The sequence below is a fragment of the Rattus rattus genome, chromosome 2 (genome assembly GCF_011064425.1).
Source record: "Rattus rattus isolate New Zealand chromosome 2, Rrattus_CSIRO_v1, whole genome shotgun sequence".
NCBI lineage: Eukaryota > Metazoa > Chordata > Mammalia > Rodentia > Muridae > Rattus > Rattus rattus.
Window position 1 is genome coordinate 154023168 of NC_046155.1, and position 13676 is coordinate 154036843.

The window sequence follows — 13676 nt, forward strand, 5'->3', positions numbered from 1 at the left end:
ACTCTGTCCCTACTCCAGCAGTTATAAAAAGACTAACTGCTTTGAAAGCTGAGGCAGGAGGATTGTTATTTTTTTTTTTTTTTCCGGAGCTGGGGACCGCACCCAGGGCCCTGCGCTTGCTAGGCAAGTGCTCTACCACTGAGCTAAATCCCCAACCCCGAGGATTGTTATCTTAAGCATGTGTACTTGTGGCACCTGTGTCAGGGAAGGCTCTTTCCTGTCAAAGGCTGTGTGGAGATGGGACGGGAAAAGGACCTCAGCCATGGCTTCCCTTGCTCTAGTCCTGAAATCACTGTTACATAACCAGTTAGTTCAATGATTAATTAAAAGCAATGATAACTGATAAAACTCCCATGTCTTACTAAACACGTGCCTTGTGATCACCTGGGCACAGTCAGACAGTGTTCAGGGGATTTGAAGAAAGAATGAAATTGTGTTATAAATGAAGAACTATTACCAATGAGATGCACATACTTTCTAAACGTTAAGTGAGATAAATCAAGTTCCATCAATAAAGAGACTTGCAAAGACATAATCCAAGGGTGGAGAGAGGGCTCAGATAATGAACTACTCACAACCATCTGTAAGTCTGGTTCCAAGGATTCCTCCTCCTCCATCACCACCTTTTCTTTCTCTTTAATTTATTCTACCTGTTTAAGAGTTTTGTCTGTCTGCATGCATGCGTACCATGTGCATGCCTGGGGTCCACAGAGGACAGAAGGTATTGGATCTCCTGGAAGATCATACACAGACACACACAGACACAGACACAGACACACACACACACACACACACACACACACACACACACACGCAACAACAAAAGCAAAGTGGGTCCCTATTGGCTGTGTCTAGCTAGATTTGACAAGGCTGTGCACCCTTCTGCAGAAGTAAAATTTTCTGCCTTGTCAGAAATACTTTGGATCCTGTGGTCATTTTCTTGAGATCACAGACGAATTTATAACAACTATCAAAACCCTGTCTCAAAATAAAAAGTAAAAAGACGCCTAAAAGACAGGCAAGGTAGTGTATGCCTGTATCACTACACTACAAGAAGCTGAGGCAAGAGGATTGCCTTGGCTATACTGTGAATTGCCTGGGCAAGAGCTAGGCACTGAGAAGGAGGGTAGGAGGGGGAGGGACGGAGGGAAGAGGGGTAGGAGGAGAAGGGAGCAAGAGGGTGAGAGAGCTCGAGTGAGCCAGAGCACAAAGCAGTGGAGAATGACTGTTTCTCTCACACACAACTCGTCAGTCCTGTCCCTAAGGGTCAAAGTGTCAGCCAAGGCCTGTGCTTGGAGAGCAGAGCGCTGCTCCTCCGGAAGAAGCGGCGGCGGCGAGTAGCGCGAGGTTGCATTGGCCCCGCCTCCAGCCCCTGCAGGCAGAAGAAGTCCAAAATGGCGCTGCGTTGGGGTATCGTGTCGGCTGGCTTAATTGCCAGCGACTTTACCACCGTGCTGAGCTCACTGCCTCCCTCGGAGCACCAGGTGCACCTCCCTCGGAAGCCACTGGGTCTGAGGGAAGAGTGGAGCCGTGGTTCTAAGGGAGAGTCTCTAGTCGGAGGAACCGGGAAGCCCCCAGTGTGAGGGAGTAGAGTCCCTAGGTCTGAGACGGAAGGTGACTCTGCGAAGAGGAGACCCTTTTTCTGGTCCCCCCCCCAGACCATAAGAGACTTGTTTTTAGTTCACTCCTCCTCTTCACCCAGTCTTGTAAACCTGAGGTGCTTGAGGTTTGCGGAGGGGGGGTAGGTGTCAGCTACTGGGATGAGGCGCCATTGTGCAGTTGGAGACTGGATCCTGGGCTCACGTAGAGACTCCCTTTTCTCTTTATTCAGTCTTGCCATGTACCAAGCACAGCCTAAGTCTGGCTTTCCACCGTCCGTCTGCTTCTCCTCCTCGACAGTACTATCTTCCCTAGCCATCTTGGAGGAGGCCAGAGGCTCCCCATTGCAGCCTCCTCCGTTGCTTGTGTCTTGTCTGCTTTCATCTTCATCTCAACCCTTTGAACCCAATACTAGGTGGTAGCGGTAGCTGCAAGGGACCTGAACCGGGCGGAGGAGTTTGCACAGAAATACAACATCCCTAAGGCCTATGGCTCCTATGAGGAACTGGCCAAGGACCCAAATGTGGGTGAGTGGCCTGGATGACGGAGGTGGGAGCAGAGCTAGGCTTTACACCTGTGCTGTGGTAAAGGTCTGACTGCAGATGCGCCTGACTCCAGGGGTGGGCTTTGAAAAGGCTCAGGTTCAACCTGGCTAGGAGGCAGTGTTAATAGGAATTTTCGTGACCAGAGACTAGCCAAACAATAGTAAATTGTGTTTAGATGCCAGGTCTCAGAGCCAAGGTTGGTTTTAAGTTTTTTTTACAGGGCTAGAAAATCTGGTAAGGATTTATTTATTTTGCAGTACTGGGCATGGAACCCAGGGCCTCTCATCCTTTAGGCAAAAGCCCTACCGAGCTGTATTCCAACACTTTTGTTTTATTTTGAGAAAGGGTCTCGCTGTATAGCCCTGGCTTGCCTGAAATTTTATTATGTAGACCAGGGTAGCCTCAGATTCACGGAGATCCACCTGCCTTGGTTTCCAGTTTCTAAGTGCTGGGATTAAAGGTGTGGGCTAGCATGCCTGACCCCTTGGGTTTTTAAGATAGATCTCACTATGTAGACCAGGCTGGTCTCCAATTGATTGTCCTCCTGCCTCAGCATCCCCAAAATGTAGCTACCTTTTGTTACTTTGTGAGTTCTTCCTTCCACCCTTCTCCACCTCTTTTCTTCTCCACACTAGATAAGAGAGGGAAAAAAAGACAGAGAGGGAAGAAAAATCCTTGAATAAAGTCAGGGCTCAGAAGGGGACGGGGGAGGATGTTATCAGTAGACTACTTCCTGCTGATTATGGGCAAGTTTGATCCTCCCTGTCAGAATATCTAATTTCTTCTTGTTGTTTCTTTTTTATGCATGACTACTTAACAAACCTCAAGCAACAATACCTCTCCGGGCTTTAGCATTTATAAACCCTCTGAAAAGTCGACAGAATTCCAAGTGTCACAAAATAACAGACACTCTCTGCGGCTGGCAGAACCACAGCTCCACTAGAGCGCGAGGCAAACCATAGTCAGCCGCTGTGGACAACCTGAAGCAGCCCCACGTCCCAACATTTACAAATTGCCGCTGCACAAGAGCTTGGTAGTTTCTTCCCAACGAGAGGACTAGGGCTGCATTCACAGCCTTGTCCCTGAACCTTGGCGGCCAGGCCTCCCAATGGCAGTGCTGTTGACCTCCCCTCTTCTTTCCTCCTACCCTAGAGGTGGCCTACATCGCCACCCAGCACCCCCAGCATAAGCCAGCGGTACTCCTCTGCCTGGCAGCAGGCAAGGCTGTTCTTTGTGAGAAACCCATGGGCGTGAACACAGCAGAAGTTCGGGAGATGGTTGCCAAAGCCCGTACTCAGGACATCTTCCTTATGGAGGTAAGCCTGGAAAGGCCCCTGTCACATCCACATAGTACCACCTACCAGTACTAAACATGATTGCCCAGGTTTGCCCAGTCAAAATACCCCACTATACACACAGACCCACACACACAGACACACACACACACACACACACACATATACACACACCGACACAAAAGGATCAGAGTCTCTGTGTTGGCCAGGATATAATCGAATCTAGCATCTAGTCACAAACTTGATTTCGCCCCACTTGAAGGAAAAGTATTTATTTAGAAAGCAAGAAAACCAAAGAAAGACAGAGGCCATCTGTTCAGGGGTTGTGGGGGGCCAGACTTACCTAGGGAGTCATGGGGAGGTGTGTCAGGCATAGCAGCAGCTCAGGATCGTCCCATGACATGCAGGAGCTCAGCTTTTCAGATGCACCCACACCGTTCTGCAGGGTGCTGCTTGCTCTGTGGACCTTAGGAACCCACAGATAAGAACGGAGACTCAGCCTTTAAGGCCTCTGCTCCCAGGAAGAGTTTAGACAATGAAAGCTTCCTTCTCTGGGAGAACAGGAGATACCAGGAGATAATGAAAGACTACTTCCGCAGAACTCCACCCCCAGTACAGGGGAGGGAACATCCGAGGCAAGGGAGTCTATAACTCCTTACCTGGCTCCAGTCATCTATAGCAAAGCTAAGGGGAGACTCAAAATTTGCCATCAAACTGTACGACTTTCAAAATAGTGATTAAAAGAAAAACCTTTCTATTAGTTATTAATTTGACTTAATTTGCCTTGTATACATTTGGTGCCCGCAGAAGTTAGAAGTTGGTGTCAGATCCCCCAGAACTGAAGGAGTTGTGAGTACCCTATGGCTGCCTGGTAGGAGGCAAACCTGGGTCCTCTACAAGAACAAGTGCCCTTAAGTACTGAGCTGTTCTCCAGCCCCTGAAACCAGTGACTGTTTCTAAAGTCAACCAAGAAGAGGTCAGGTGTTCAACTCGAGCACTCAGGAGGTAGAGGCAGGCGGTCGGGTCTCTCTGGATTTGAGTCCAGCCTTGTCTACACAGCAAATTTCTGGCTAGCTAGAGCTACACAATAAGACCTTGTCTCAAGAAAGGAAGGGGGGGGGGTTGGGGATTTAGCTCAGCGGTAGAGCGCTTGCCTAGGAAGCACAAGGCCCTGGGTTCGGTCCCCAGCTCCGAAAAAAAGAACCAAAAAAAAAAAGAAAGGAAGGGGGAAGGAAAGAAGAAGGGAGGAAGAAAACCAACTAAGAGGTACTGAGAGATGCTGGCATGTAATGCAGTGGACAGAGGGCGTGCTTGGCATGCAGGAAGCCCAGGGTTCCGTCCCCAGCACCTCGTGAAGCAGTGTGGTGCTTCCCTTCTGTCCTCCTGGCACTGGGAAGGAGGCAGAGGCAGGAGGAGGAGAATTCAAGGCCGTCCAGCATGGTAGTGGACGCTTTTAATCTTAACACTCGGATCTTTCTGTTCCAAGACAGCCTTCCAGAGTTACAAGATTGTGTCGTCTCAAAGAATGAGGGAGGGAGGGAGGGAGGGAGGGAGGGAGAGAGAGAGAGAAGAAAGAGTGGAGAGTGGCTTTAAGGCTGGAACTGGAGAGGTGGCTCAGGTGTTAGGAACACTGGCTGCTCTTCCAGAGGACCAGAGTTCAGTTCTCAGTACCCACACAGCTCACAGTCATCTGTAACTCCAGTTTCGGGGGATTTGACATCCTCTTCTGACCTTTGGAAGCATGCACATATGTATACACAGATTCACAGATAAAATAAAACTTGACTTAAAAGTGCAAGGTTATCCTCAGCTCATAAAGAGCCGAACTACATGAATGCCTTTCTCAGAAGGAAAAGGAAGTCACCCCAAAGTGAAGTCGGCAGGGCTGTCCTAGGATGACAGTGTCATAATCCCTAGCAAATGTGGCAGAACTTGCTCAGACTGTGTGGGGCATGCTTTAGCCTCAAGGGGGTTTGGAGAGAGGGAGAAAAGACTTTCTTTCTTTCTTTCTTCCATTTATTTATTTATTTATTTATTTATTTATTTATTTATTTTTGAGATAGTGTCTCTCTGCATAGCCCTTGTTCGCCTGGAACTCGCTATGTAAAAGACCAGGGTGACTTCAAACTCCCAGTGGTCCCTCTGTCTCCTGAGTGCAGCGAGTAAAGCCATGCGCTGCTGTGCCCACCAATACAGGTTTTAAAGGGCTAGCGACGTTTCAGACCCACCTGCCCAAGGAACAGTGCTGCCTGCAGTGGGCTGGGCCCTCCTACAGCAATTAAAATCAAGGCGCTCCCCCCCCCCCCACACACACACAGACACACTGACAGGGCAATCTGATCTAGACAGCTTCTCCATTGAGACTCACTTCTGCTACGTAATATGTGTTACAGCCTGGATTGCATAATATCCTGTCTAAACAAACAAAAAAATAAATAAATAAAAAATGTGTATGTATGGGACAGAGACAGTTGATAAATGGAACCTGGGGTGATGGTCCCAGTGGGGAAGGTCAAGGAAGGACCTTGTATTGGGGGCTCTTGCTATGGAAAGATAACCGTGTTTTGGGTACGGGGAGCAGATATCCCTCAAGACTAGGATCCTAAGGGAGATCCTAGGCTGATTACCTTAGTACTGATGCCTCTGTTTCCTTGGGGTCGCCTCTCTGGTCTGCAGGCCATTTGGAGCCGGTTTTTTCCTGCTATGGAGGCTCTGCAGGAAGTTTTGGTCCAAGGAACTATCGGAGACCTACGAGTGGCCCGGGCAGAATTCGGAAGGGATTTAAGCTCTGTACCCCGGGCCACAGACTGGAACCAGGCCGGCGGTAGTCTGCTGGACCTAGGCATCTACTGTGTCCAGTTCTTCTCCATGGTCTTTGGTGCTCAGAAACCAGAGAAGATTTCAGCTGTGGGGAGGATTCATGAAACAGGTATTTCGTAGTCTTGGCTGATGGCGATAGGTGGCGTTCTCTCTCCAATCTCCTGCTCCCCTCCCCCTCCCCCCCTTCCTCTCCCCAGAGAAATCAAGTTAGGTAGCTGGAGAGATTCCTCAACCAGACACAAAGAACTACCCCCAGAATCGCTAGTGGCACAAATGCGCATGGTTTAAGCAAGTAGCTGCTCCGTGGCATTCTGGGAAATGCAATTCAAAGAACTAACATTTCAGGAAATGTGGACGGGACCCAACGTCTCTTTCAGAATCCTCTCAAATCCATCCTGCGCACATTTACCCTTTCACACAGGTCTGCTCTTCACTGGGCTGTCATGTGATCTGAGACTGGACGGCTACTTGACTGGTCAAATGTTAATAATGGGCGTGTTGTGGGTGTTAATGGAGAATTAAAATAACTGTTAAGGCAAATGAGAAGCAGTTAAGAAATGTAAACAATTGATTCCCGGCAGTGGAGGTGCACACTTTTAATCCGAGCGCTGGGGAGGCAGAAGCAGGCAAATATACATGAATTCAAGGCCAACCTGGTCTACAAAGCCAGTTCCAGGACAACCAGAGCTATACAGAGAGAAACCTTGTCTTCAACACAAAACACACAACTTTATGTTTTGTGTATGACTGGTTTGCTTTCATGCCAGGTACCCTCCAGAAGAGGTCACTAGATCTCTTGAAACTAGAGTTGCAGACCGGTGAGAGCTGCCAGTGGGTGCTGGGAACTTAACCTGGGTCCTCTGTGAGAGCAGCCAGTTCTCTTAACTCCTGAGCCATCTCTCCAGCCTCCTCCTAGCTTTCTTTTGAAATAGTAAATAGAACCCAAGGCCTGAACATATACCATGAAAGAGACCTAATCTCTTCCCTTTTAGCACTCTTTGTTGGTTGGTTAATTAATTAATTAATTAATTAATTATTTTATAAACAAAGCTTACCAGCCTCAGTCTCACAGAGATTTGCCTACCTCTGCCTCCTGAGTACTGGAATTAAAGGTCTGTGTCACCATGGTTGGCACTGTGTATCGGGTTGTTTTGTTTTGTTTTGAGGGGGGTTCAAGACAAGCTTTCGCTGTGTGTAGCCCTGGCTGTCCTGGAACTTACTCTATAGACCAGGCTGGCCTTGAACCCAAATATCCTTCTGCCTCTCATGAGTGCTAGGATTAAAGGAGTGCACCACCACCCTGCCAGTTGTTTGTTTGTTTGTTTTTTAAGATTTATTTTATTTTCGTGTGTGTGTGCGTGCCCGTGCACTGTATGACTGCTGCAGAGGTCAGAAGAGGAATTGGATCCCCTGAAATTGGAGTTACAGACAGTCGTGAGCTGCCCACTGTGGGTGCTGGGAGTTGAACCCACACCCTCTGTAAAAGCAGCAAAGCCCCCCACCCCCAGCCATCTCTTCAGCCCCGAGATACCATAAAATTACTCATTCAAAGTACATAATTAATTCAGGGTATTGTGGTTCATAGTTACTCCAGCCTTTGGGAGGCTGAGAGGAAGACACCATGAGTTCAGAGCTGGCCCGGATTACAGAGTGGGACCCTGTTCCATAAAAACAAAACAGGCCAGGTGAGCAGGCTCAGCCGGTAAAGGTGTCTACTAGGGAAGCCTCGAGACCAGAGTTTGGCCCCGAGAATTCAGGAAAAGATGGGAAGAGAGAATTTTCTGGAGTCTTCCGGCTTCTACATACGTGTGGTGGCACATGTCCTTCTACATGCACAACATATGCACACTAATCACACGATAGAAACTTAAAAACCAGCACTCTTCAGCCAAGCATGGTGGCGTCTGCTTGTGATCCTTGTGAAATGAAGAGGATCAGGAGATAATTGTCAAATAAGCAGGAAGTTTGGGATGAGCCTGCGCTCCTGGAGATTCTGTCTCCAACAAGTAGAACCCAGCAACACCAACCAAAACGAAACAACAGCACACGAGCCATGTGTCTGACCCAGGACTCCGCCCCGTGCTCACTCGTGCCTTCTTCCCAGGAGTGGACGACACGGTCAGCGTACTACTTCAGTACCCGGGAGGGCTTCACGGCAGCTTCACCTGCAGCATCTCCTCCGACCTCCCCAACACAGCGTACGTGAATGGTACCAAGGGCATGGCCCAGGTGAGACGGCGCATGGCCAAGTGCCGGGGGCTGTGCGGCAACCGCAGAGGGGAGGCCTAGAGTTGAAGCAACGTTCTTCTTACCGTGCTTCTGGGGCGCTCGTGCTCAGGGTGGGGGCTGGGTCTCGGAAGCCACAGTCTCATGCCCTCAGGCCTTGGGACAAGTGAGTTCTTCTGCTGTATGGGTTTGGCGTTAGGAATGGAAGCCTAGTCTTCCCGAGTGCTAAACATCTGCCCCGACACCCAGTTACTCCCCAGCCCCACGCGCTTTCTGGCCGGATGTGCTACTTCTCCTGTTCTGCTGCCAAATACCCGACTGAAGGGATGGTTTATTTGGCTCAGGGTTGCAGACCTGTGGGTTTCATGGGGAAGGCATGGAGGAGGAACCCTTTTGTTCTGTAACAACGGAAGCTTTCCATACAGCTTGTTTAGGCCGTGACGGTGAGGAAGCAGTGCAGTGAGAATTTGGGTTTCATTAAAAAAAAGAAAAAAAAAAAGAAAGAAAGAAAGAGGAATGTCTTTTCGTTTTAATCCCAGATGTGGGACATGGGGCTGCTTCAGACTGTGATTTGCCTCGTGCTTTGGCGGGGACATGATTTTGCCAGCTGCAGATAGTTTCTGCCGAGTGTGACGTTTGGTGTTCTGGGGACTTTTCAGAGGGTCTGTAAATGCTTGGGCCAAGAGCCAGAGTGGTCTGTTCAGTCGCTGGTGATTTCGCTTGGTAAAACAAAGAGACAATTAGAATCCTGACGGTGAAGATCACATTTGCCCCAAGGAACTCGATGGCCCTCATCAGCAGGAAGCAGTCTAACAGTGCCATAGCCCCTTCCCCTCCATCCTTTTTCCTCTCCTATCTAGTGTTAGGGACTTGAAAGGATGGAAGAAAAAGGGCGGAAGAAAGAAAGAACCCACAACATAGCAAAAGACCGGCTACAAAGCTGTCTGATCCCAGTCTCAGAAACTCACAAGTTTGTGAAATAGCTCCGCCTGCTGGAAGACATGCGCACAAACATCTGATTCTGTGAACAGTTGAGGTCCAAACATGCCAGCCTAGCCTAGAACATTCCAGGTGTATGAGTGTATGAGCGGTCTTTCCCATTGTTTCCAGCCATGCCTCGAACATTCCAGCTGTATGCGTGATCTTTCTTTCTAGTTGTTTCCAGACACTGTCAGTGTATCACCAGAGATCACGTTTTCCTAGATTTCTGGAATGCCATCGTTAGAAATAAGTCCTGATTTTGGTCTGCACGCGTGGCTCAGTGGGAGACTTTGATGGCATGTGTGGTAGCCTGCCCTTGATGCCTAGCTGTCAAAGAAAGGAAGTCCTGCTGGGTCTAGAGGTGCAGGGGAATGACAAGCTCCAGGCCATCCTAGGCTACAGAGGGATTTCAAGGGCAGTCTGCACTACTCAGCCAGCCCTCAAAAAGAAAAAAAAAAAGCACAAAGGGGATCTGGAGACAGAGGTCCATGGTCTGGCACCTGCTTAGAATCTTCCAGTGAGGGGCTGTAGGCAGGGCTCAGTAGTAGAGCTGTTTTTTTGGTGTGTACCCGATAGTGTATTTGATCCCTAACACGTCATAAAAATTTTTTTAATGAGAGAAATCATCTATATAACAAGTTAAGCTCCAGAATAATTTGAACTTCCCCTGCATTTTGAGGGAGTGTAACCATCCTGTGCTCGCTCCTGTCCCAGCTGCCATCTCTGTGTTTCCATTCTCTCCAGGTGGGCAGAGGGCTGGTTTAACTTCCAGGTCTCCTACCAGATAGGAAGGAAATCAGGTCTCACACACACTCGTTACCTCAGGCAGAATCAAGTCCAGGAGCAACCTCAGCTTCACAGAGAGTTGGGGGTCCAGCCTGGGCTACAGGAGACCTTGCCTCAAAATTTAAAAAAAAAATCTGAGAGCCAAGAGTGACAACAGCCTGTAGTGCTAACACCCAGGACACTGTGGTAGTAAGCCTTCATTACGTGGCAGAAGGAGCTGCTGGTCTTCAAGTCTAAGGTTGATCCTGGGAGGACAACAGACAGGTCTTAGTATGACAGGGACATCGCTAAGGACAAACTCTTCAATCCCAATCCAGGCAGAAGGCAGGCCTGAGCCTCAGAAACTGAGTGGGAGTAAATGCTTCGCTCACAGGTGCCAGAGCCCTTGTTACCGGAGCTCAGGGTGTTGTCCGGAGTAAAGTCCCCGAGCCTTGTTGGTAAGGGCTGAGTAGTCACTTGGTACCTTTTTCCAGATTGACAAACTATGGTGCCCGACAGAGCTGGTGGTGAATGGAGAGCGTAAGGAGTTCCCTCCGCCTGTCCTTGGGAAAGAGTACAATTTTTTAAATGGGTCATGCATGCTCTATGAAGCCAACCACATCCGTGAGTGCCTGCGGAAAGGTGAGGAGGGGTGGACTGCACTGGGGCTAGGTCTGAGGGGAATAGTGTGTTCTAGTCTACCCTGAAGCCCTAGCCCAGGATACAGAGGGCTATCCACCTTCTCAAACCACCCTGCCTATACCGCAAAAGCTTCTGGGAATTATAGTCCTCTTACTGTCTGACGAAGTTTTAGACAAGTCTTCCTGTGGTCTCTCTTCCCAGGTCTTAAGGAAAGTCCTGTAGTTCCTCTGGCAGAGAGTGAGCTCTTGGCTGAAATCCTTGAGGAGGTGAGGAAGGCTATCGGAGTCACCTTCCCCCAGGATAAATGCTGATGCAGCTCCTGGGACGGATATGGCAAGCAATCGTTCTTCCTACTTGGAGCTCGCTAAGCTGACCCTCATTGCTTTGGAGTGATGATGATGATGATGATGATGATGGTGGTGATGATGATGATGATGATGATTTGCAGAGCAGCCCCTGTTCTCATGTTGGAGACCACTCCCTTTCTGGGTGTGGAAGGCCAGCTTTGTTGAGTCAGGTCTGAAGAGGAACCGTGGAGTCAGTGGACTACATAGGCACAGGAGGCTTCTTTTTAAGCCAAACAGGTTCTCTCTTTACTTTAGGAGGACACACACACACACACACACACACACACACACACACACACACACTGACATGATGGATGAAGCAAGGCTCCAACAACTCTATTTTTTCCTCCATATTCCCCAGCAAACTCATTGAAAAAAAGTTTAGAAATTACAATGTGGTTACATTCTATCTTTAAGTGAATGAATAAATTAAGTACAATGAGTTTAAGTAAAAACAACAACAAAGCCCAGCGGGTCCCCAATACCCTTACATGATTGAACTACATATAGTATATAATACAGGTAGAGAGCAGATTATTAATTTTTTTTTTTCAGAGCTGGGGACCGAACCCAGGGCCTTGCGCTTGCTAGGCAAGCGCTCTACCACTGAGCTAAATCCCCAACCCCAGAGAGCAGATTATTAACGTGAATCCACACACACTTGTAGCTAAGCAACTTGTTACAGACTAACAAACTGTAGGCATGAAAGGTTTTTTTTTTTTTTTTTTTTTTTTTTTTTTTTTTTAAGTATAGAATAGAATTTATTCAGGGTATGGGGAGGGGCATTGCCAGGGTAGTGGAGACAGAAAGGCAGAGAGAGTCATCTCAGCCAGTTCTTTGACTGGCAAGCTGTAATTTGTGGTTACAAAGAAAAGATCAATGACTTGTTATTTATCTTGAAAAGAAATTTTTTTCATTATTCACTTCATATCCCAATATCAGCCCCCCTCTCCTCCCAGTTCTCCCCCTCACACAGCTCAGCTCTCCCCCACTTCCCCTCCTCCTCTGAGAAGGGGAGACTCCCCTGAAACAACACACACACACACACACACACACACACACACACACACACACACACACAAAAAATGGCATATGGAGTCATTGCAGGATTAAATTCATCCTCTCCCACTTACGCCAGACAAAACAGCCCAGTTAGGGAAATGGGATCCACAGCAGGCAACAGATTCAGGAACTAAAATAAAAAGTAATAATAAAAAAACTTAGAAGAATCACAAATCTCAACTTCTACATAAAAAAAAAAAAAAAACAAAAAAAAAACCAGTCATTTCTACTTTAATTCCTCAGGGTGCATCCCTACTCATTAACAATTTTTTATTAAATCATATCTGTTGCGGGATATTTGATCACACTGTGAACCCCCATGATTGTGTTATTTACTGAAAAAAAAAACAAACTGTTTCTGGTTGTGGTGTGACTCTGCCCTTAGCATAGACACCTTTAATTCCAAACAGTGAAGGTTAAGTTACTTTGTAAAGGGAAGCACCTATGTCTGAAAGTGATGTCTAGTTGAGTGGCGGGCAAAGTGACAAATCAGATTTGACAGAATAGGATGCGCCCACTCCCATGAGATCAGAGAGGAAAGAGACGGTTAAGAGAGAGCATGGCAGAGAGAGAGATAGAAAGAGGCAGTTTTACAGGGAGAGTTTTACAGAGACAGGCTGAAGAGAGGACGATGGAGGCACAGGTGAAGAGGGCAGAACAGGCCAGAGAATGAGGAGGACCCAGAAGATTAGAACAGATTGCCAGAGTTAGTTTGAGGCCAAGTAGAACAACTCAGTTAGAGGCCAAGAGAAGCCAGATCGAATCGGTCAGCTTAGAAAGGAGTTTGAGCTAGAACAGCCAAGCCAGCCAGAGTTCAGAAAGAAAAGGGGTGAGCTTATTCAGCAGTGAGTCTCAGAGGATGCAAACATTGTAGATAAGATTGCACAGAGGCTAGAAGCTTTCAGACCTAGGCTCATCTATCAAGACTGTGCTTTTCTGAAATTTAATTGTTTCCCAAGATTTTCTACATTAAAGCCATTAACAAAAACATCCTAACCTTACTATTCTGTTCTATACTATTATGCTATACTATACTAACAATTTATATCTCTAAATTCTTCCTAAGGCTTGTGGTTGAATCATTAACCTGCCCCAGCAGCAATGTTTGAAGATCAGTCGTCATTATTGTAAGAACCAATGACACTTGCTGGGGTGGTCTTTATGTGCACTGTGTAAAGACTGTCTTTGTGTTATTCAAATGCTGATTTCTGTGTGGGCAGGACAGACTTTGGTATTGTTGAGCATCTCTGGTCATGGTGTTTGTAAACATTCCTCCAGCACTGCCTTTGGTTTAATAAAGAGCTGAGGCAGGGGAAGATAGGCAAGACTTCTGGGGAGAGTAAAGAAATCAGGGAAAGAATCTGAGGAGGGAAATTGGCCGCCGAGACACAGAG

General features: G+C 47.8%; 2 protein-coding genes across 2 annotated transcripts in view; one reads left to right on the forward strand and one right to left on the reverse strand.

Annotated features, from left to right (window-relative positions):
* Positions 1-3903, reverse strand: part of Tulp2 (TUB like protein 2) — a 37399-nt gene extending 33496 nt beyond the window's left edge. Inside the window, exon 1 of the mRNA XM_032893636.1 lies at positions 3783-3903. Coding sequence (XP_032749527.1) covers positions 3783-3813 — 31 coding nt within the window. The 5' untranslated portion in view covers positions 3814-3903. The remainder of the gene's footprint in view (positions 1-3782) is intronic.
* Dhdh (dihydrodiol dehydrogenase) lies at positions 1200-11797 on the forward strand. The gene is made up of 7 exons (XM_032893642.1): positions 1200-1484; positions 2015-2126; positions 3297-3460; positions 6116-6368; positions 8364-8488; positions 10726-10873; positions 11075-11797. The coding sequence occupies exons 1-7, from the start codon at positions 1395-1397 to the stop codon at positions 11182-11184; spliced, it is 1002 nt and encodes a 333-aa protein (XP_032749533.1). The 5' UTR covers positions 1200-1394; the 3' UTR covers positions 11185-11797.
* Positions 11798-13676: the final 1879 nt, after the last annotated feature.

Bases quoted from the DNA above. Each gene is read 5' to 3' on its own strand.
- Dhdh (XM_032893642.1), top strand. From the start codon at position 1,395: ATGGCGCTGCGTTGGGGTATCGTGTCGGCTGGCTTAATTGCCAGCGAC. The intron at 2,127-3,296 runs GTGAGTGGCCTG...CTCCTACCCTAG, and splicing joins GGCCAAGGACCCAAATGTGG to AGGTGGCCTACATCGCCACC. The intron at 8,489-10,725 runs GTGAGACGGCGC...ACCTTTTTCCAG, and splicing joins GTACCAAGGGCATGGCCCAG to ATTGACAAACTATGGTGCCC.